The 22,914-nt window shown below is 48.7% G+C and overlaps 1 protein-coding gene and 1 non-coding gene across 2 annotated transcripts; both read left to right on the top strand.

Moving 5' to 3' along the window:
- The first annotated feature begins 265 nt into the window (after positions 1-265).
- On the top strand, positions 266-3,618 carry TPT1 (tumor protein, translationally-controlled 1). The gene is made up of 6 exons (XM_040991376.1): positions 266-425; positions 581-654; positions 1,141-1,331; positions 1,626-1,731; positions 2,385-2,501; positions 3,410-3,618. The coding sequence occupies exons 1-6, from the start codon at positions 398-400 to the stop codon at positions 3,410-3,412; spliced, it is 519 nt and encodes a 172-aa protein (XP_040847310.1). The 5' UTR covers positions 266-397; the 3' UTR covers positions 3,413-3,618.
- Positions 3,228-3,355, top strand: LOC121163797. The gene has a single exon (XR_005884957.1). It is a non-coding gene; the product is annotated as a small nucleolar RNA SNORA31 (small nucleolar RNA).
- Positions 3,619-22,914: the final 19,296 nt, after the last annotated feature.

Here is a 22,914-nt window from a genome sequence, read left to right as displayed (position 1 = left end):
ACACCAGGGGCTGGAACTCTCCCCACGAGCCCCCACAGCCTGCCCCTGCTCGCGTACCCCAAGTCCCGCGCACCCGCCCCAACATAGAAACCGCGGTGGCTCGCTGCCCAGTACCCCGGATGTCCGCGTCTCTCCACACGCCCCGCCCCCAACACCCGGCCACGCCCCCGCGCCGCTCTGCGTGCCACGTCACCGCTGGCGGCGCTTCCGGGGGCGCAGCGGACGATGACGTCGAAGGACGTGCCCTCTATATGAGGTTGAGGAGCGGCTGCGTCGGCCTTTTCCGCCCGCTCCCCCTTCCCCCTAGGGCCGCTCCGGCTGCAGCGCGCTCGTTCCGCGCTCCGCGCTCCTGCCCAAGCCAGCGCCGCCGTCGCCGCCTCTCCTTCCAGCCGCCATCATGATTATCTACCGGGACCTCATCAGCCGTGAGTGCCACCCCTAAGTGCCGCAGCCGGGCGCGGCGGGGACCGGGTGGGAGGGCGGGCGCCGCGGCCGAGGGTCCGGGGCCCCGGGGAGGGACCGCGTGCGGGCCGTGGCGCCGGGCGGCCCGGTGACGGGCGCGTCTCTTGTCTCGGAGCAGACGATGAGATGTTCTCGGACATCTACAAGATCCGGGAGATCGCGGACGGGCTGTGCCTGGAGGTGGAGGGGAAGGTGAGTGTCTCGGGGAGAGGCCGGCGGGCGGGCTCGGGTTTCCGCCGCTCCCCCATCCCCGGGGTGGTTGTGCAATCCCTCTCGGCCGCCTCCTGGCGGAGGACACGCTCTCTTTTCCGGGCTCGGGTTTTTTCTAGAAAAGTGGAGGCGGAGCTGGGCCTGTAAATAGGTCCTCCGCCTCGGCGCCCATCCTCCCCCGCTGGCCGTCCCCGGGCAGGTCTCCGTGCGCTGCTTGGCAGGGCCCGAGCCCTTGGACTTTGGCCCTGAGCCGCTTTCTCCGCGCGGGCGCCCACGACTGCAAACATCTTCCGCCTGGTCTAGTGCACAGGCCTGGGCAGTGGTGCCTGCTGCTTAGGGCGTTTCTTGGGAATCCCAGGTCCTGCGAGGTCGAGGATCGCTTGTGCAGGGGGGTGGCATCCACTGTCTTGCTTCCTTGGTGATGCGGCGGTTCTGCCCTGCAAGCTGACTGCTCTTTTCCCGATGTAGATGGTCAGTAGGACAGAGGGTAACATTGATGACTCGCTCATCGGTGGCAATGCCTCCGCCGAAGGCCCCGAGGGCGAAGGGACCGAAAGCACGGTAGTCACTGGTGTGGACATCGTCATGAACCATCACCTGCAGGAAACCAGCTTCACCAAGGAAGCCTACAAGAAGTACATCAAAGATTACATGAAATCGTAAGTGCTCCCTGCACCTCCCAGCTCATGGTTGGGACTCTGAAAGGATTTAGAGGTTGGCTGATTTGATCCTGTAGCAGTAGAAAGACTTGAACTGCCCTAGTGGGCGGGTTTATTTAATTTGTTAACTGTTAATAGTTGCTTGAACATAGTCAACATAAATTGGGAATTGTAAATATTGTTAAATATCCTTTCTGTAGCCAAGTAATACCGTAATTGTCACATGTTACTTTCTCTGTTTAAATTTTGTTTGTGGTCACTTTTTTTTAACACATTTAAAAAATGTTATTCCAGAATCAAAGGCAAACTTGAAGAACAGAGACCAGAAAGAGTCAAACCTTTTATGACAGGGGCTGCAGAACAAATCAAGCACATCCTTGCTAATTTCAAAAACTACCAGGTAAAAACATCTTCAACTGTTGGCATCAAAGACTAATTTTAACTGCAAGGAGGAGGCTTCAGTGATCTGTAATTCAGTGTGGCTTTGAGCAGCTTAAAATGCTAGTATTGTGGGTGGCTTTCCATGCTAGTGGCTTCCAGGACCCTCCCTGCTTTTTTTCGCATTCCATGTTTCTCTTTTGGATTGCCTCTCTTGGAATATTCAGCTCTTTTGCGGTGTCTTTGCATTTAATATTGTTGGAAAACTTTGGGAACTTGCACTTATTTTCTGAAGAAAGTCACAGTCCATCTCCAGCTTTGCAGCTTTTGTAGCCCTCTTTGCCATGAGGTCGCCCTCCTGTGTGGCAGTACTGTTCCCTGTGTTTGATTATGTGAGTAGGCTTGTGGATTTTGGAATTGTCTATGTGGGCTTGAGAAAGTAAATTTCCAGAAACAAAAGTGTTGTTTGATTGCTCTGAATTCTTATTTGGTGATTTGTGTGTGTGTCTGCGCTTTATTCAGGTGAAGAGGCGTTTGGGTAGCATTCCTCACAGTAGAAGCTTTTGCTTGTAATAGTTTCTTGGTTTTGCTATGCTGAATCATCCTGTGTTTTTTGAAAACAGTACGTATTTGTATACAGTGGTCTGATTCTGGGTATTTGTTTTGTTTTCCAAGTTCTATATTGGTGAGAACATGAACCCAGATGGCATGGTTGCTCTGCTGGACTACCGCGAGGATGGTGTGACCCCATACATGATTTTCTTTAAGGATGGTTTAGAAATGGAAAAATGTGTAAGTATTAAGAAGTGGATTGGTTACCACCAGATAAAGGTGTAATGTAGAAAGTGTAGAGTTAATGATTTGTTAATGGAAAGGCAGGTTTACAGAGAGGAGATAGCCATAGTGAATTCATGCTCTGGATGCTTCATTTTTTTATTTGAGAAGCAGATTTATAGAGAACTTAAACATCTGCTGGTTCAGTCTACAAATGGCAGCCAGGAGCTTCCAGGTCTCCCAAACAGGTGCAGGGTCCCAAGGTCTTGGGTCATCCTCTCCTGCTTTCCTAGGCCACAACAAGTGGGGAACTAGGTGGGAAGTGGAGCATTCTTACAAACTGCTGCCCGTGTTGGGATCCTGGTGTTTAAATGCTAAACTCCTGAGCGAGAAACCTGCACACTGAAGTAGGTGATGACCTCACCTTGCATACTCATACTTTACTGTATATGGGTAGGTCTCAACTTGGTAGGTAATTCTTGAAAACCTCAGGACAGTACTCACATTTAGTACATAGAGAGTTGACCAAACTGATAAGCGAATTGGTTTAGTAAGTATTGGAAACTACAGGAACAAAGGGCTACGGTGTCCTGGATTTCATAGATTTTTTAGGCATAGATTTTGAGCATTAGCACTAGATGAGTTATTTCAGGTCGTGACTGAAATTGTTGTTGGTGCAACACAGTATGAGTAGGACTTCAGATGACAGTTTTCTGGACAGTGTGCTACCTCTGCTGAGGATTGCGGCATCCACTGATAGACCTTGAACAATTGGCAGTTGTTCTCTTGGTTTGCACTAGGATGCCAAAGAAAAATCCCTGCGCTTTCTGCCTGTCTTTGTGGCAGTCCAGATTGAATTGGGGAATACATTTTTAGCCTCGGAATATTGGATGGAAAATATTTATGTAAATCTTTTTGCTTTCCAGTAACAAAATCGGCAGTGTCTTTGGATCTGTCGCTGCTCATCCTAACTGGCTGCTGTTCGTCATCGCAACACCGGGACTTGCAAGAAACGGGACTGATGTCACCTTGAACTCTTATTTTTGACCGTGGTTAACTTCGAGTGGAGGCATTGTTTTTAAGGAGAAAAACATTGTCATGTAGGTTGTCTAAAAATAAAATGCATTTAAACTCACTTGAGAATGCCTCTTAGTTTAATGCATATTTATGCTGAATCCAACCTGTAGTGTTCCTGGAAAAGCCTGGTTTGTAGACCACTAATAGAATGTCTAATAAGATGTCAAAACTTGTACAGTAAGAACTGGGACTGGAATAAAAATCCACAAATCCAAAGTTTGACTCAATTACAGTAAGGAGTAAGGCCGTGCTCATGGCATTGCCAACATTTGAAGTGGAGCCCTAATATATTTAACCACCTACAATGCAAGTAGCTAAACTCTGGAAAAGGTTACTAAATCATTTTTTTCTTTTTAAAGACTGCATTGAAAGTATTGTCTTAGCTTATTGTATCAGGTCTGCTGGGGTATAAATAAAAAATTGGGGGGGACTAGACCAGGTTGACACCTGTCCCATCACCTGTTGGCTAAGGATCCCTTAGGAGGCAAAATTGGGAATTGGAGTGCAGGTGTGCTCGCTGATGAGTGTGAGACCAGGGTGATGGCCAGCCCTGTAAGCTTGTCAGCCCTGCTCTCCATGCCGAAGAGCACTGCACTGGGAGACTGGTGTCACTAAAGGAATAAGAAAACCTGTCTGGCCTGCGGGTATGCACACTGTACTCCTACTCCTAAATGTTGAGTTTAACTGAAAGGAAGCTTTTAGGGTAGCACTGAATGATGTGAAAACAAGATAACCTAATTGGGTTTTCGTGTAATGTGTAAAATCTAATTGGGGAGGAATGGCAAAGTGGGGGAGAGGGGTAAACTGGATTCTTCAGCTTGTTTCAAAACGGCCCATCTACAGAAAGTTGTCTCAGCAATTGCAGATCTAATTGAGGCAAAGGCTTTAGTTCAGACATGGTCAAATCCACATTTTCTAATACAACTGCACAGTTCAGGTTTTTGTTTGAGAGACAGACTTAACTTTGCCCTACTGGTTGACTCCCCAATGTGCCCACTTAAGTTAAAGCCAGCTGAGCCAAGCGGAAGCCTGGAGCTGGTTCTGCCACTTGAGTGGCAGGGATCCAAGCAATGAGCTATCTCCTGCTGCCTTCCAGGATGTGTGTTAGCTGACATCAGAGGCAGAAGTGGAGCCTAGGCAAGCATGGCAATAAGCGATCCTAGTGTCCCAAACTCTTCACTGCTAAGGCAAATACCTTTCCCAAGTATCTTTCAGCCTCCCAAATTTATTCTGTATGTTTGTGGTTGGTAGACTTGGGGGCAAGAAACAGAGGGTACCCTGTCACTTTAGGTTCAAACAGTGCATGTTTCTAGTAGTAGCCTATGAGCCTGGGCTTTGTTGTGTGGAAAAAAACGACTTTGGAGTTTGACACTGAATACAAAGTTAAAGGTGCAGAATTGGGTGATGTGAAAATTGGGGTAGTTCCGTTCAGGCTAGGAGAAGGACAGATGCAAACTGGAGTGTGTGTGTGGTGAGTCTGGGAACCAGGTGGTTACTGTGCTGACTTGGGCAAAAGGAGTTGAGGCATGAAGAATTTGGCTGGCAACGTGAAGACAGTCATTAGGCATATAATGTACTGTTAGGTATGGGGTTGTGGTGGCTTAAGCTGGGGTGGTAGAACTAGAAGTGATGAGAAAGGAAGATATAAATAATGTGCTGATGGGTGAGAGAATGGACTAATGGCAAATGTTTAGGCCTGTGTGGGAGAAACGAACATTGAGATGGAAAGGTTTTAATGATGGGAAACCAATAGCTTAGTTCTGGTGTGTATATCTGATGCTGATTGTTCATTCAAGTGCATTGGACAGGTGGTTGCATTTGGAGCATAGAGGAGAGTAAAGTTCAGCTGGAGAACTCAATGGTGGGGAGATGACATAAGAGAACAGACAGCCTTAGAGCCCCCCCAAGACAGGGTGACTGACAGTGGCAATCAGCAAAGATGATCAAGGACTTGTTGCACAGGTCAAGTGAGAAGAGTGAGCAAAGAGGAAGCAGCAAACAGGCTTGCCTGTTTTGGTCAAGTGGAATGAACAATGAGAGTGGCAGACGTGACACTTGTGGGGATTTCGGTGGGGGAGAAGAAAACCAGATTAAAATGGGTTCCAGAGAACAGCATTGTCCCAGAGAGCATGTCGCTCAGGAAACTGCATGTACAAGTCCACAGTGATTCTGCTAATACGTGTGCCTCTGCTTAAGCAATAGCTGTGTGAGTGACTCACATCTGAATCATTAGGCATTTTTGTTAAGACCTAGCTAAATCACTAGATTTGCATTGATATAAATTATGTTATTCCCAACTGTAGGGTTAATCAGTGACTATGAATTAAACTGTAAGAACAACAGGGCCCAGCATGATGGCTCATTTGACCAATTCTCCCCCAAGGGTGCTGGTTCGTGTCCCAGCTGCTCCATTTCCTTTCCGGCTCCCTGCTTGTGGCCTGGGAAAGTGGAAGATGGCCCAAAGCCTCGGGAACCTGCATCCGTGTGGGAGGTCAGGAAGAAACTCCTGGCTTCTGGCTTTGTATCAGCTCAGCTCCACTATTGCAGCCATTTGGAGAATGAACCAGTGGATGACATTTCTGTCTTTCCTTCCCTCTGTAAATCTGCCTCTTAATAAAAATAAATATTCTTTTTGAAAGAAAAGATTAACCACCTTAGGGAAAGATAATAACTGCATATAACAGCATCCTTTGAGGATATATCTACATGTGTGCCCACATGGAGAGCAACGTTGGTTGGCAACCAGAAAATATAGGAAAATGGAATACGACTGGTGTGAGGAGGGCGCGCTGGCATTTGACTAAGTAGATAGAGACACATGCACCCATGTCAAGGGTGTCTGTGTTTGATAACCGCCTCCAGCAGTAATGGGGCTCCTGCCACCCACACTGTGGCTTAGATTGAGTTTCCGGCTCTCGGCTCTGGCCTGCTGGCCACTGTGGATATTAAAAAGTGAACCCAGAAGATAAGAATTTGCTCTGTCTCTCTTTACCTTGAAAATGCAGAAAATAAATAAGACAGGGAGAGGCAAATTTGAAATAGTGGAGAATACATTTTAGCAATCAGTAATTTTCAGTTAGTAATTCACGATGACACACCCTTAGTCCTAAAATAAGAGCATATAATTCTGGTGGGCCACAAACCTGTCCTTCCAAAAGAGTAAGTTCTATGGGCAATCGACCTAAGTTTCCAGGATTTTGCCCATCAGAACTGAGGGTGTGGGGTCAGTGCTGTGGCATAGTGCATAAAGCAGCCACCTACAGTGCTGGCATCCCATAGAGGTGCTGGCTCATGTCCCAGCTGTTCAACTTCCCATCCAGCTCCCTGCCTGTGGCCTGAGAAAGCAGTCAAGGACAGCCCAAAGCCTTGGGACCCTGCACCCATGTGAGAGACCTGGAAGAAGCTCCTGGCTTCTGGCTTCAAATTGGCTCAGCTCTGGCCACTGGAGCCACTTGGGGACTTAATCAGCAGTTGGAAGTTCTTCCTCTCTGTCTCTCCTCCTCTTTGTACATCTGATTCCCAATAAAAATAAATAAATAATCTTAAGGGGGAAAAAAAAAAAAGATGGCCCAAGTGCTTGGGCCTCTGTAACCCTGCGGGAGACCCAGATACATTCCAAGCTCTTGACTTTGGCCTGGTCCAGGCCTGTCTGTTTCTCTCTGTGTGTCTCCTTCTTTCTTTGTAAATCTGCCTTTCAAATAAAATAGATCTCCTAAAATATATTTACAGTTTTATGTCACCGAGTTCCTCCAAGACCATCCCCTAGCAAACATGTATCAGCACCCCAAAGCAGATCTCACTCCTGTGAGGGTGTGCTTCTAACTACCGAAAGACAGTGCAGGTTATTTTTTGAGCGCCTGTAGGATGTGGATCTCTGCATTATACCTGCTTTTGTATAACTCACCGGGGAAATTGCATTGATGATTCCTGTATGCAAGGAGCCATGGGAACCGGTGGAATGGATGTGGTGTTCTCTGGAGTAACACAATGCAAGAGAAAGGTGTCGGACATCAGCTTTGGGGAAGATTCTTCCCAAAACACCTTGCTCAATGATGTTTTGCACAATTCCTGACTGCCTCCTGGGTCACACTTCTCCCTTCCTGTAGGTGTGTGCCTTGCTCTTCTCCAAGCTCAGAGGTAGAACCAGGAGCGTGGGCAGTGGATGGCCATGATGCGGCACTTCTGCATATGTCAGTCACCAGACACCTGGTGGAGAGTTACATACAAGGATTTTTAAATGATTTCTTTTTATGTATTTGAAAGGCAGAGAAACAAGAGTGAGACAGATCTGCCAAACGGCCCACAACATCCACGGCTGAAACAGGCTGAAGCTGAGAGCCTGAAACTCAATCTGGATCTCCCATGTGAGTGGCAGGAATCCAAATACTTAAGCCATCGCCCACAGCCGCTGGCAGTGCACGTTAGCAGGAAGCTGGAATCAGAAGTGCACCAAGGCATTCCTAGATGGAATGTGGTGTCCCAAGCAGTCTTAGCCCCAGGCATAAGGCTTTTCGTAATAGCACTCTAAAGTTGTTAGAGCACATTCCGTCTTGAGTTTCTAGCCTTTATTTAGATGATAGAAACCTAGTCCTATAGTTGGTGCTTTTGTTCATGATAAGGGGCAGCTAAGTAGTCCTGGTTTATTGTCACATGTGGTTTGCACATGACCTCATCTAGAGCACTGGGCTATACGATCATTCTGCCCAGGGTAGAATCTACTGTTGTCTAAACGGCTCACAGAGTTTTAGCAGATCATAAAGAAAATTGGTATTTTCTGCGTGTCTGGTTAAAATAGAACTATTGTCTTTCTCTTGAGCATATAACTTGGGAATTATCGTTATGAACTACCAATGAGGGCTGAGATTGTGGCATAAGCCACAAGTGGAACACTGACATGTCATATGGGTGCCAGTTCCAGCTTCTCCACTTTCTTTCCTGCTCCTTACTGATGCAACTGGGAAAGCAGCAGAAGATAACCAAGTGCTCGGGCCCCTCCACCCACATGGGAGACCCAACCCGAGCCAGTACGGCCATTTAGGTAAGTAAGCCAGCAGATGGCAAATCTTTCTCTTTCTACAAACCCTGCCTTTCAAATACATAAATCTTTTTTTATTCTCCAAGAGGTACCAATGTGTCATGGAAGCCCAAAATGCAAACCTACATTCAACCTGGGAAGAAAAGCTGTCTAATTACAGAGGAAATTTACTGCACATGAAATTAAAATTCAAGGAAAAAAGCTGAATACCTTTTTCTAGCACCTCCCTGAGGTGGAATAATTTATATCAACAGATGGCAAGTATAAAATTGGAAGCTAAGTAAACTCATATCTTGGTGTGACACCTTATATAACCTTTTCTCCATCATATTCTTAGCTCCCCTAAGCACTCCCCAAGCTCATCCCATCATATTTACTTGAGGGGTGTTCAGAGTGACAGGTTCAGCCAGGTGGAGCATGGACTGGTGACTGCCATAACAGCAACATGACAGTCGCATCAACTGCTGGCATCTATTAACAGTGAAAGTGACTCAGCCGCTGAAACCTGGTTAAGTAATGTGCCACCTGTCCTGTTCTGCTCCATGGAAAAGAAAGGAGGAGGGTGAGAGCAAGAGCAGAAATGTTTGGGGTGAAAAAGCTTTCCTTCATAATCTATCCTCACCCATTGGTAGGTGTGTGGCCCTGGCCCCCATAATAAAACACAAGCAAGAGAAAACGCACGAGCTTTTGTAAGTTGCAGGGGACATGGGAGCCATCAGAAAGGTAGACTCAAAGAAATGAAGCCGTGCATCGTTATGCTCAGGTTTAAAGAAGAATGGATATCTATGCAGAAATAGGTTTGGACAAAGACTGGGGAAGACATGGCAAGGGCTCCTGGGAGTCTACTCTGTTCCCCAAGTCTTCTGAGATCAGGGTATTCCTTCCCTTTGGGTATGTGAAGAGCACCTCTTTTTTCGTTTATGTACCATGAAATTCTTTTTATTTATTGTGTTTTAAACATTTAGTTTATTAGAATGTCAGATTGTATAGAGAGAAGAAGAGACAGAGAAAGATCTTTCATCCACTAGTTCACTCCCCAAATGGCCACAATAGCAGGAGCTGAGCCAATCCGGAGCCAGGAGCCTCTTCCAGGTCTCCCATGTGGATGCAGGGGATCCATGTGCATGAGCCATCCTCTGCTGCTTTCCAAGGCACATTAACAGGGAGTTTGATCAAAAGTGGAGCAGGCAAGACGTGAACCAGTGTCCAGAGGGGATGCTTCACAGGCAGCAGCTTTAATGTGTTACACCACAATGCGTTTCTTAAATGAGGGTCTTATGGCTTCCGGGGAAGTGAGAGCAGCCTTCCTGCTCCTGCTGCTTTCTCAAATGCCACTGTGCTGTTTTGGGGGTGGCTCGTCCTGAACTCTGACATCAGCATCCCAAGAGCAGCATGGAGGCTCATCTTTCCAAGGCATTTACTAAACCCTACTCAGGTGGGTGTGTTGTGTAAATTTCCAACTATTACAAAGCTGAGAGCATCAATAATATTCCATTATTGTTTTGCTGAATGTTCCTCTCTTGGACTGCCTCTGCCTGCCTCTGTCACACGCCTCTCCCAGCTCCCTCCCTCACCCAAGCTCCTGGCCAAATCCACGTGGTCTTCTTCATCAGTACATCAGATCAGCTCAGCCTTCCCTGCGTTGCCTTCTCCTTTCATGGTCATGCAACCTGGACTGTTGCTCTGCCGTCCGAAGGTTGTGAGCTCTATTTAATGCTCTGCATTCACCAGACTGAAAACCCTAATAAAACGACAGTGCAGGGACCCACACTGTGGCCCAAAGGGCTAATTCGTTGCCTGCAACCGCTGTAACCCTTATGCAGTCCTGGCTGCTCCACTTCTCATCCACCTCCCTGCTCATGCACCAGGGGAAGTGCCAGAGGACGGCCCAAATGCTTGGATCCCTGCACCCACATGGGAGACCTGGAAGCAGCTCTTGGCTCCCAGCTTCCGCCTGGCCTAGCCCCAGCCTTTGAGGTCATCTGGGGAGTAAACCAGCAGATGAAAGATTTCTCTTTCTCTTTCCTCTCTCATTCTCATTCTCTCTGTGTGTCTCTACTTTTCAAATAAATTAAAAATGAATCTTAAAAAGAGATTATTTCACTTCATTTTATCATGGAAGTGCCATTCCATCCTCACTCACACACGAATCGGGGGGTACTCCTCTTCACTGAAACCATTGGCTGCCTTCTCATTGCTGCTACTCCTGAAAATGAGCATGGAGTTTGGTCGCTCTTCGTTGCCAGCAGGTGGTAGAGCAGGCTTCTAGCTGGGATTTGCTGATGGATTAAACAATGGATGAGTGGGCATTAGGTCTGGTGGCTCTGATACCCACACCCTACGTGCAGTACCTGGGTTCAGTTCTTAGCTCCGGCTCCTGGCTTCAGGTTCCTGCTGACGTGACCCTGAGAGGCAGTGGACGCGGCCCAGATGATTGGGTCCCTGCTGCCCACATGGCAGATCAACTTTGGCCCCACCTAGGGATCAGCATGGACATTTGAGGAATGAGGAGTTTCTATTTTAAATAAAGAATTGTTACCAATCCCTGAGATGCTTTGGATCATATTTTCTTTGTGTTCTTCTGTTGTTTTCAAATATAGTCACTACATTTGGATGCAGTGAATAATCAGATAGATGAGGTTTTGGGGGCGATGTTATGGCATCGCGGGTTAAGACACTTTTGATGCCTGCATTCCATATTGGAGGGCTGGCTCTGGTTCCGTCTATTCTGTTTAAAGTCTGGTTTTCTGCTAATGTGCCTTGGAAAGCAACAGAGGATGATCCAAGTATATGTAGGAGATCTCGTTGGAGTTCTTCGTGCCTAAGTTTGGCCTGGCTGATACCTTGGGGGTACGTGTGTTCCACCAGTGAATGAAGAAAAAGAGAGAGAGAGATGAATAAAAATAAGTATATTTTTCTTGAAGAACAGCAGTATCTTCTATCTGAAGTGTTTCCACACAAACCATCAGTCCTGGTAGCACCAGTGGAGTTAAAATTTATGGTAACTTGGGCCCAGCGGCGTGGCCTAGCGGCTAGAGTCCTCGCCTTGAACGCCCCGGCATCCCATATGGGCGCCAGTTCTAATCCCGGCAGCTCCACTTCCCATCCAGCTCCCTCCTTGTGGCCTGGGAAAGCAGCCAGGGACGGCCCAAAGCTTTGGGACCCTGCACCGCATGGGAGACCCGGAGGAGGTTCCTGGTTCCTGGCTTCGGATCAGCGCAGCACCAGCCATTGCAGTCACTTGGGGAGTGAATATCGGACAGAAGATCTTCCTCTCTGTCTCTCCCCCTTTCTGTGTTTCTGACTTTGTAATAAAAATAAATAAATCTTTTTTGAAAAAAAAAACTTACGGTAACTTAGAGTAATGAGAAATACTTCTCTTCCCCCTTAGTTGTGAAATAATTATTTTTTTTGTTTTTAAATAAATTTTATTTTTTAATAATGATTACATGTTTGATCAGGGTGGGAAGGATCAAGATTTAGGGAAAATTGGATGAATTCATTGCTTCCAAATTTGCTATTTCTTCTTGTTGTTCCTGGGGGAAGGGGAGAGACAAAGGGGGGACCACTCATAACTTTCCACGTGTTCCAGTACCGAGGGATGAGGAACCGCCACTTTATATCAACCCAGAGTCTCAGTGTGGACATATTCCGAGGGTTCTGTCCAAGTGGCTTGGATAGTTCTGAAATGCTGCCGATTTCACCACCCTTAATGCCTGTAAGTGCTCAGTATTTCTGGGAGTCTAAAGTTAACCATGAGGCTCTTGGTATCTGCAACTGCATAATACATTTTAAATCCTATTCTAGATTCCAAATCCATGCCAGTGTGTGACTACACAGTGGGAGACACAGCATGTTGCTTAAACTTGAAGAATATAGCACCCTGGACTCACTGCTGCCCACACCACAGAAATACCTGAGATATTACAGAGAAATTCAGTGCACAGACAAGTTTCTACATGTTATGAGAGAAGCTGTGAAAGTTTGAGAATTTTAAAAAAATGTTTTATTTAATTTTTAAAGACTTATTTTACTTTTACTGCAAAGTCAGATATACAGAGAGGAGGAGAGACAGAGGAAGATCTTCCTTCCGATGATTCACTTCCCAAGTAACCACAATGACCAGTGCTGCACCAATTCGAAGCCAGGAGCCCATATCCTCTTCTGGGTCTCCCAGGCGGGTGCAGGGTCCCAAGGCATTGGAACGTCCTTGACTGCTTTCTCAGGCCACAAGCAGGGAGCTGGGTGGGAAGCGGGGCTGCAGGGGCAAGAACTGGTGCCCATATCGGATCCTGGGCATACAAGGAGAGAACTTTAGCCTTTAGACTACCATTCCGGGCCCAAGGTTTGAGATTTTGTTACCTTATTTGTAGACTTGCAAGTTTTCCATAGTCCAATGAAAGACATAAAATCTCTGAATCAAAAATGATGGATCAATCACCCACAGTAGCATTTTGCACTGGTTCCCTGAACCTAATCCCGGATGCTACTGCACACGCCGTGGGGTGCACCTCAGGATACCACCCCCTTCCCCATCCTGAGCTTTTAGAAAGATGTGAGTGCATCTGCCCATCACCCCTTCCCAGCAGGGACATCACTCACTCCCCTGGGAGGTGAGCCATCTCCTGGGGGACAGGGCGGAAAGAAGAACTCTGAGGAGATGTGTATCTAAATCTTCCAAGGTGGATTAGATTTCTGCCACTGTAATGAAATACCTGAGGCAAATTACTTGAAAGAGAAAAGTGGTTGGTGCCAGTAATGAGACATGGTAGCTTATGCCACTGGCTGCAGCACCAGCATCCCGTATGTGTACCCACTGGAGTCCCAGTTGTTCCATTTCTAATCCAGCACCCTGCTAACGGCCTGGGAAAACAGCGAAGAATGGCCCAAGTGCTGGGGTCCCTGCCCCCACATAGGGGACCCAGATGAAGCTCCTAGATCCTGGCTTCAGCTGGCCCAGCCTGTGGCATTGCAGCTATTTGGGAAACAAACCAGCAGATGGCAGATTTCTCTGCTTCTCTCTGCCCCTTTCTTCCTCCCTCCCCCACAACTCTACCTTTCAAATAAGTAAAATAAAATTTTAAAAAACAAAAAATGCCAGCAGTTTGTTTAGACTCAAGATTTTGGAGGCTCACAGTCCATGACTGGATAGGGGATGCTAATTTTGGCCACTATTGATTCCAGAATCCCAAGGTAGCACAGGTGTGCAAGAGACAGGTACACACTGCCTACAGATGTGGTCCCAGATAAAGCCGCAAGAATTCAATCATAGGACCTCTAATCCGATCTGATTACCTTGTAATAATACTATAATTAGTTCATATGTCTGTCTTCTCAGTGCTAGCACCATAAGATCTTGGGGACTGAACCTTGAACTCCCAACTCGGGAGTCGGGGGTGAGGGAACTAATGGCCTTAGAAAGCAGTGGAGGATAGTTCAAATCCTTGGGATTCTGTACCTGTGTAGGAGACCGGGAAGAAACTCCTGGCTCCTGGCTTCAGTTCAGCTCAGTTACAACTCTTGGGGCCCTTTGGGAGTGAACCAGAGGATGGAAGATCTTTCTGTGTCTCTCCTTCTCTTTGTAAATCTTTTATGGGCCTGGCGCGGTGGCGCAGTGGTTAAGGTCCTTGCCTTGCACCCCCGGGATCCCATATGGGCGCCGGTTCTAATCCCGGCAGCCCCGCTTCCCTTCCAGCTCCCTGCCTGTGGCCTGGGAAAGCAGTCGAGGACGGCCCAAAGCTTTGGGAACCTGCACCCGCGTGGGAGACCCGGAAGAGGCTCCTGGCTTTGGACCGGCATAGTATATTGGCCATTGCGCTCACTTGGGGAGTGAATCATCGGATGGAAGATCTTCCTCTCTGTCTCTCCTCTCTGTATATCCACCTTTCCAATACTAAAATAATAAAAATAAATCTTTAAAAAAAACAACATAATTATTATAAAAATTATTCTGCCTTACTTTCAGTCTTTAGGTTAGATTGTGGAGCATGCGTTAAGAAAGAAGCTTTATGGCCCAGTGCAATAGTCTAGTGACTAAATCCTCACCTTGCATGAACCAGGATCTCATATGGGCGCCAGTTTGTATCCTGGCTGCTCCACTTGCCATCCAGCTCCCTGCTTGTGGCCTGGGAAAGCAGTCAGGGACAGCCCAAAGCCTTGGAACCCTGCACCCGCATGGGAGACCCGGAAGAATATCCTGGCTCCTGGCTTCAGATCAGCTCAGCTCTGGCTGTTGCAGCCACTTGGGAGTGAACCAGCAGAAGAAGATCTTCTCTGTCTCTCCTTCTCTCTGTTTATTTGGCTTTCCAATAAAAATAAAATAAATCTTAAAAAAAAAGCTTCATTTAATACTGGCTCAAAATTTACCTACCTTTTAAATTCTAAACTTTGCAACCCAATGATTTCTCTCCTCGTGCCTTTCAAAAACTTGTGAAACTTCGGCTTGTTTTTCAAACACCTGCAAGTGTATCAGTTCTGCTTGTTGGAAATCAGCTTCACTGAGGTTCGCAGTGTGTACACGAGGCTGTGGCCATTTCAGGAGGATGATTTGGCAAGCTTGGACAGACGTGTCCACCCGTGAGCTCACTGCCACATAGAGGACTCTAAGCATCCCCACCCAAACCCCCCAAACTCCTTGGGCTCCTTGGCAGTCCCTCTGCCGTCAGGACTAGGCAACCACCGCTTCTGACACTACTGATCAGTCTTGCCTTTTCCTTTCATTTATTTTGATGGTTTTGAAAGTCATTTCTGTTGTAGGATGGATGGATTATTTTCTCCTTTCCTTTCAGTGTGGCCTACCCGTTGAATCCTGCTGCTGCTTCTATCCATGGTTACTGTGAACAAAGTTGCTATGGTCCTCTGTGCTCAAGCCGTTGAGGGACACAGATTTCATGTCCCCTGTGCAAACAGCTGGGAATAGAACATCAGGACCGGAGGTCAATGCGTAACCTCCAACTCACTTGTCCAACTTTGTTTCCCACTATTTATTCCTCTGGCCTAGGGCATCCCTGTCTGGCTCACGCCATGTGCACTAGCACAGCTCAGGGGCCATCTTTACCATTCTCAGGAGAACAGTGAGAGGCCACTGCACCCTCTCAGAAGGCCCCCAGGGCTCCGCGATGCCTCGTCTTGGCACCACTGGCTTCTCCAGGTCCTGAGTGAAGCTTGGAGGGACTGCTGTAAGGGTGTTTAAGAAAAGGGAATATGTGACTGCCTTGCAAAGAAGAACAGCTAATGGCGGTCCTAACAGCTCCTTTGGGACAACTGCACGCGCACAGAGACGAATCACTTGTCTACTTTCTGGGGCATACAGTGTTACTTAAAGAGGCCAAGCTAGCCTGCATCCCAGAATAGCCTCCCTGCCTCTGACCTGTCTTCAGGCCTGAAACTCCTACCTAGGTATTATAAGCAGTCGGTGATACCGTAAAAGACAAGACAGCTGGCTACTCATGATGAGCTTTTTGACGGAAGAACACACTATCACCTAAGAAATGGCCTCTGGACAAAGAGCAGAGTTCAATCTGAGCAGCACTGAAATGCCATGCTTTGCCAACTGCAGAGATGGAGGGCATATGAAACCACACTACAGGGATGCCATCGCCATAGTCCAGGTTCTTGGAAATTCTAAAGGACAAATGACTGGGCTGTTTTAAACACACACATTAAAAGAAAAAGCAAAGAGGAAAACTAAAGTCCAGGAGATTTGAAAGACACGTCGTGGGACAGGCATTTGACGTCGGGGTTAAGACACCCAGGGCCCGTACCACACTCAGCACCACTCCTGGATCCAGGTTCCTCCTAGAGCAGCACTTGGAAGTTGTGGGGATAGTTCAGGTACGAGGGTTCCTGCCACCCACACTGGAGGCGTGGATAAAGGTCCTGTTTCCTGCCTTTGGTCTAGCCCATCCACAGCCATTGCAGGCACTTGTGGGTAACTCAGTGGATGGAAGTGCTGTCAATCTGCCTGTCAAATGCATTAAAAGACTATTATCAGGACAGAGCAATCTCATTTTGGTCTGGATAGAAAGAAATTGTAATGAATGTGTGCGTTTGTAACTTGATAGTATTCTAGCTAATTTTTAAAAAAGGTCTATGTTCTTCATTTGGAAGACAGAATTAGAGAAGGAAATAGGGAGGGAGAGCGGGAGAGAAAGAGACCTTTTGCCTCTGGTTCACTCTCTAAAGCAAGCAATGTCAGAGCTTGGGCCAGAGAGTAGCCAGGAGCTGGACATTTTTTTTCCAGGTCTCCTATAGTAGTGTAGGGGCCCAAATACTTGGAGCATCTTCCCAGCTTTCCCAGGCTCATCAGCAGGGAGCTGGATCTGAAGTGGAGCAGCCAGGACTTGAACCAGTGCCATGTGGGCTGCCGACACTACAGAAGGCGGCTTACTCGTTACACCACAATGCTGTCCCCAGTTATTTTTAAAGACTATTAATCTTTTAAAAGAACACCATCTCTGAGATTTGCTTTCAGACAGCACAGACAGGGCAAAGGGCGTTGAGCTGTGGGGGTGGGGCAAAAGTAGCTCCCTGCAGTGTGGCGGCTGTGGGGGGGTGCCCCATCCAGGCTAACCCAATGCTGGGGACTCAGGCCAGAGTCATTGCCAAAGGACAGTGACTGAGTCCTAGGTTTTCTCCAGGCCGGTGTGCCTACTGGATGCGAGGCTCTGTCTGCTGGCCGCCAGGTGACAAGCTCTGGGGTTTTTAGGATATCTAATTGCTGCCTAGGGACACCCATAGATAAGGTCAGTGTGAGTGTAGGTGAGGGATGAATTCTGGGTGATTCCCAGCAGTGGGGTCACGGAACTTTCTGGCAAGCATGGGGACTGAGACCTGGTGGTTTGGAGGGGAGAGTCCATAAGATCTATTTGGGTCGGACTGATTCACTAGCCCACATGGGAATCCTGAGATGGGCTGTTAGCGTAGAGCATCACTGACTGCCACACACCAGTCCACACGAAAGCTATGGATGGGAGCCTGTCTGACAGGGCTAGGTACCAGTACCTGACTGAGTGGTGGAACAGGGGATGGGTCACACTTGTCAGGATCAAGACACTCACTAGCATGAGGCAGTGGCACCCCAAATGTGGGGTGGGCTGAGCTGCAATTGGTAGGACAGGGGGCCCCAATAAATAAATCTTTTGAACAAGTTTTAAAATGTCTTGGTGTAGTAAAGCCATCCCTGGCAGTCTAACAACTGTTGCTATGGTAATGTGGCACGCAGAGCAAGCGTTAGTCCATGAGACCTGTACTACTGTATTGCCCTAAATCACCTCCAGTAGTGACCAAGGCGCAGGCACTGCTTTTACTACTGTGGAGTGATGCACACATTCACACTGGGAGAACATGCTAACTTTCAGATAGTAGTCAATGAAAATAAAGATGCAATTTTTTCCCCCACTCACCAGTATGCCTGCTGAACTTGGCCTATTACAGGCTGGAAAGGGTGTCTGTGGACTCCAGGCTAACATCTCGTAAAGGCTAGCAGTGTGATGTGTTAGGTTAAACTACCACCTTTGATGGCAATATCCCACATGGGTACTGGTTCCAGTCCCAGCTGCTCTGGATTCCCTCTAATGCAACTGGGAAGGCAACCAAAGGTGGCCCATGTGCTTGGGGCTCTGGCACCCCTGTGGGGGGCCCAGGGGAGCTCCTGGTGCCTGGCCTCAGCCTGGCCCAGTCTCTGTTGTAGCAGCCATTTAGGGAGCTAGACAGAAGATCTTGCTTTCTGTCTCTCTCTTTACCTTTCAAATAGATAAATAAATAAACTAATTAATGAATTTATAAACCTCTTGGGGCTGGTGTTGTGTTGTAGCATTTAAAGCCTGTGCTTGCAATGTAGGCGTCCCATATGGGCACCAGTTTGTGCTTCAGCTGCTCTCCTCTCACTCCATTCCCTTCTGATGGCCTGTGAGGAGCAGAGGATGTTGGCCCAAGTCCTTGGGGCCTCCGTTCCCATGTGGGAGACCTGGAATAAGCTCGTGGTTCCCGGCTTTCCTGGCCTAGTCCCCATTGTGGCTGTGTGGAAAGTGAAGCAGCAAACAGATGGAAGAGCTCTTTCTCCCTCCCTCTTTGTAACTCTGACTTTCAAATAAAAATCTTTTTAAAATAAACTGTTTATTCACTTTCATATCTTGATTTTTTTTTAGTTAAAGAGAAGTGGCTGATAGATTGGTTTTCATTTCATTTTATTTTATTTTTAAGGAGATTTATTTTATTTTATTGCAAAGTCAGATATACAGAGAGGAGGAGAGACAGAGGAAGATCTTCCTTCTGATGATTCACTTCCCAAGTAACCACAATGACCAGTGCTGCGCCAGTTCGAAGCCAGGAGCCCATATCCTCTTCTGGGTCTCCCAGGCGGGTGCAGGGTCCCAAGGCATTGGAACGTCCTTGATTGCTTTCCCAGGCCACAGGCAAGGAACTGGATGGGGAGTAGAGCTGCTGGGACTAGAACCGGCGCCCACATGGGATCCTGGCACTTTCAAGGCGAGGACTTTAGCTGTTAGGCCACAGCGCGCCGGGCCCCCTATTGTGATTTCTTAATGTCTGTCTCCATTCTTATCAGATGGCTCTTCCTTAACCAAATCATCTCCAACAGCATCCTCTATTACTTTCTATCCATTCCCCGGTGCTCAACTCATTGCACAAAGACCCAAGTCCTGGGGCCATCTTCTGTCACCTGACACATTTAACAGGGAGCTGGGTCAGAACTGGAACTGGTGCTCTGAGGTGGGACGCTGGTAGCGGCCTGCCCTGCAGCGCCGCATCAGTGTTGGGGGCTGTCCCATAGCACAGGGAGGCAGGCAGCAGGTGATGGTCCCAGACTGGGTTCTCGGCTCCCCACCTGGCCCAACCCTGGTCCTAAAGCGCATCTGGGGAGTGAACCAGCAGAGGGGAGACCGTTGCCTCCCACTTTTATTAAACATCTTAAATGCCCCCCTCCCTTCCAAAGACAACATTTTGAACAAGAACACTGACAGTTGGCACAACATTCTGTGGCTGGAGAGAACAAAACGCGGGGAAGGCGTTCTAAAGCCCACACTTGCTCCAGTGCAGATGCCACCCTCCATTTGGTCGGCAGGCCAAGCAGTCCAAGGCGCGCACGCGCGCGCGCACACACACACACACACACACACACACACACCCTGGAAAGCCACACCCAGATCGCTCTGGGGTCGGCGGGTGGGTTTGCACCCCACAGCCCGCGCCCCCAGGGAGGACCTGCGGCCGTCCAGGGTAACCAGGGTCCAGGAGGTGAGGCAGAGCCCCCGCTGCCTGGTGCTGGAGCCGGCCCGGGTGAGCCCTGGGCAGACGCACTTTCCATCCTCTGCTGCAGAGCCTTCTCCCACACCGCCCCCTTAGAACGTACTTGAATGTGTCTCTCCCGCCCCCAAGAGCAGCTCGTCAACACAATCCCCTCCTCCCCCTGCACCGGCTGCACGCTGCTCTCCCGAGCTCGTGACAAGCAGCGGCATTCCCCGAGGACAGAGCGTGGGCCTTTGCACCGGCCGCGGGCGGCCCAGGGCTCCCCAGGCCTGCGCGCAGCCTGCACCGGGCCCCGCCGCGCGCCCGCGCCTCTGCAGCTGCCCAGCCCGGTGGTCGGTCCCCGCGAGCGAGCGGCTAGGGGCAGACACTGGGAACAGCCTCGAGGCGCACGAGCTTCCCTCTCGGCCCTGGAATAGTGTGGGAGAAGATCCCGGACTCGGCGCGTTGCCTGGCAACCGGGGTCTCAGCGTTGGAGAAGGCAAGCCGCTCCAGCTCCTCGCTGAAATGCCCCATAGCTGTTAAATTTATGATTTTTCAGGAGTTCAAAGAAGGAAAAGGAGGCAGCTTTCTTCAAGAGCAAAAAAAGACGCTGTCTGAAGACAGGACAGCAAGGCAGGGGGAGTGAGATTCGGGCTGGGGCGGCCAGCGCGGGTCTGAGTAAAGGATGCAGCCCCCGGCAGGGCAGAGCCTGGCGTGCTGCTTGCCGAGAGGGGGTCCACACGGGTGTGCAGGAGACCCCGCCGCCCGCAGGTGTTTATCGTGATTTCCTGAAGGTCGATCTTCACTGTGGGGCTCAGTTCACCAGTGTTAACTCTTTGTGTGCCAAGCAGCCCAGCGGTCCTGAGGATGGCTAAGGGGTCTGAGAGATGGACTGGTTCCAAATCCTTGAGGAACCACAGCCAGCATCCCCTTGGGAGTGGAAACGTTCAGTCTGAGTCTACTAACGAGGGCGTTCTAAGACGGCCCACATGGGGCTGTGTGAGTTAATTACGGCTTTGTTCTTTCAGCAGTGGGTGAAGTATTCAGTGAGTGAAGCACGGGTATTGTCACAGAACCGCTTTTACTTATCTCAGTTCCTCGCATGAAGGGACTTCAGAAAGTCCATGGCACCACAAGAGAACCTTAATTTGGTTAAATCCATCCATATTTAAAAAAAAAAGATTAATTTTTATTGGAATGGCAGATCTGCAGAGAGAAGCAGACACAGAAAGATCTTCCAGTAACTGGTTCACTCCCCAAGTGGTCCCAATGGCTGGAGCTGTCGATCTGAAGCCAGGAGCCGGGAGGGTCTTTCGGGTCTCCCACGCAGGTGCAGGGTCCCAAGACTTTGGACCATCTTCTAATGCTTCCTCACGCCACAAGCAGGGAGCTGGAAGGGAAGTGGTACATCCAGGACATGAACCATCACCCATATGGGATCCCAGCACTTGGATGTGGGAGGATTAGCCTGCTGAGCCATGGCGCTGGCCCCGGTGTAACAGCTCTTGAACAAAGTTTAGCAAACGTTGCAATCACTTCTGCAGGGATCCCCAGCCCAGACTGTAAGAGTGGCAATGATTTTATTACAACTTGTACAACCACCAGACACCTTACCAAGGTGTAGGTAAAGCAGCCCCTTGTGGAAGTCACAATCTGCATCTATGGTGATGGTATAGAAAAGGGTCTTTAGGGCCTGGTGCAACAGCCGAGTGGCTAAAGTCCTCATCTTGCACGCTCCGGGATCCCATACAGGCCCCGGTTTGTATCCTGGCTGCTCCACTTCCCTCCCATTTCCCTGCTTGTGGCCTGGGAAAGCAAGCAGGGACAGCCCAAAGCTTTGGGACTCTGCACCCACATGGAAGACGCAGAAGGCTCCTGGCTCCTGGTTTCAGATTGGCTCAGCTCTGGCCGTTGCGGTCACTTGCAGAGTGAATCATCAGGCAGAGATCTTCCTCTCTGTCTCCCCTCCTCTGTATATCTGACTTTCCAATAAAACTATTTTAAAAGTTAAAAAAAAAAGTATTTATCTTTAAAAAAAGGGGTCTTCATTAAATTATTTACGACTCATCAATTTAAAGGGTTTTGGTTGTTTGTATGGTGTAATTCACCACAGCACCACCAGAGGGAGCCCATTTGCTTCCTTATCCAAGGTAGAATCTTGTTGCTTGAGTTTATTGTGATTCTATTTTACCTACTGTGTTACAAATAATCTCCAAATTTGATGTCTCAAAACAACAGTAGACAAATGTTGTTTTGATGTTTTTGTAGGTCAAGAATTGTGGAGCAATACACTGGGTGGTTTCAGCTTGGGCCTCTCTCATGGGAGCATCCACTTCCAGGAAGTTCACTCACACGGCTTTAGGAAGCAGGACTCCATTCCTCACTCCTGGGTCTTGCTAAGCACAGTTTGAATGTTGTTACGATATGGACACTGGTTCGCGGGGTGAGAGATCCAAGAGAAAGCAAGCCAGAGTCATTTATCTCTTTTTTTTTTTTTTAAAGATTTATTTTTATTATTTTTTCATTGGAAAGGCGGATATACAGAGAGGAGAGACAGAGAGGAAGATCTTCCATCCGATGATTCACTCCCCAAGTGAGCACAACGGGCCGATACTATGCCGGTCCAAAGCCAGGAGCCTCTTCCGGGTCTCCCGCGCGGGTGCAGGGTCCCAAAGCTTTGGGCCGTCCTCGACTGCTTTCCCAGGCCACAAGCAGGGAGCTGGAAGGGAAGCGGGGCTGCCGGGATTAGAACCGGCGCCCATATGGGATCCTGGGCGTGCAAGGTGAGGACCTTTAACCACTTGCGCCACCGCGCCGGGCCCCCATTTATCTCTTTTTAAAAAGATCTGTTAATTTCGGGCCCAGCACAGTAGCCTAGCGGTTGGGGTTCTCACCTTGCACAGCCCAGGATCCCACATGGGCACCAGTTGTTATCTTGGCGGCCCTGTTTCCCATCCAGCTCCCTGCCTGTGGCCTGGGAAAGCAGTCGAGGACGGCCCAAAACCTTGGGACCCTGCAGCCACGTGGGAGATGCAGAAGCTCCTGGCTCCTGGCTTCGGATTGGCTCAGTTT

This window comes from Ochotona curzoniae, unplaced genomic scaffold (assembly GCF_017591425.1).
Source record: "Ochotona curzoniae isolate NIBS_2020 unplaced genomic scaffold, NIBS_Ocur_1.0 contig_64, whole genome shotgun sequence".
NCBI lineage: Eukaryota > Metazoa > Chordata > Mammalia > Lagomorpha > Ochotonidae > Ochotona > Ochotona curzoniae.
The sequence above is the reverse complement of the archived record's forward strand: the minus strand, read 5'-3'. Positions and strand labels throughout refer to the sequence as shown.

Coding starts and splice junctions, on each gene's coding strand:
- TPT1 (XM_040991376.1), top strand. CDS start 398: ATGATTATCTACCGGGACCTCATCAGCC. Junction 655..1,140: donor GCCTGGAGGTGGAGGGGAAG/GTGAGTGTCTCG, acceptor TTCCCGATGTAG/ATGGTCAGTAGGACAGAGGG. Junction 1,332..1,625: donor ATCAAAGATTACATGAAATC/GTAAGTGCTCCC, acceptor ATGTTATTCCAG/AATCAAAGGCAAACTTGAAG.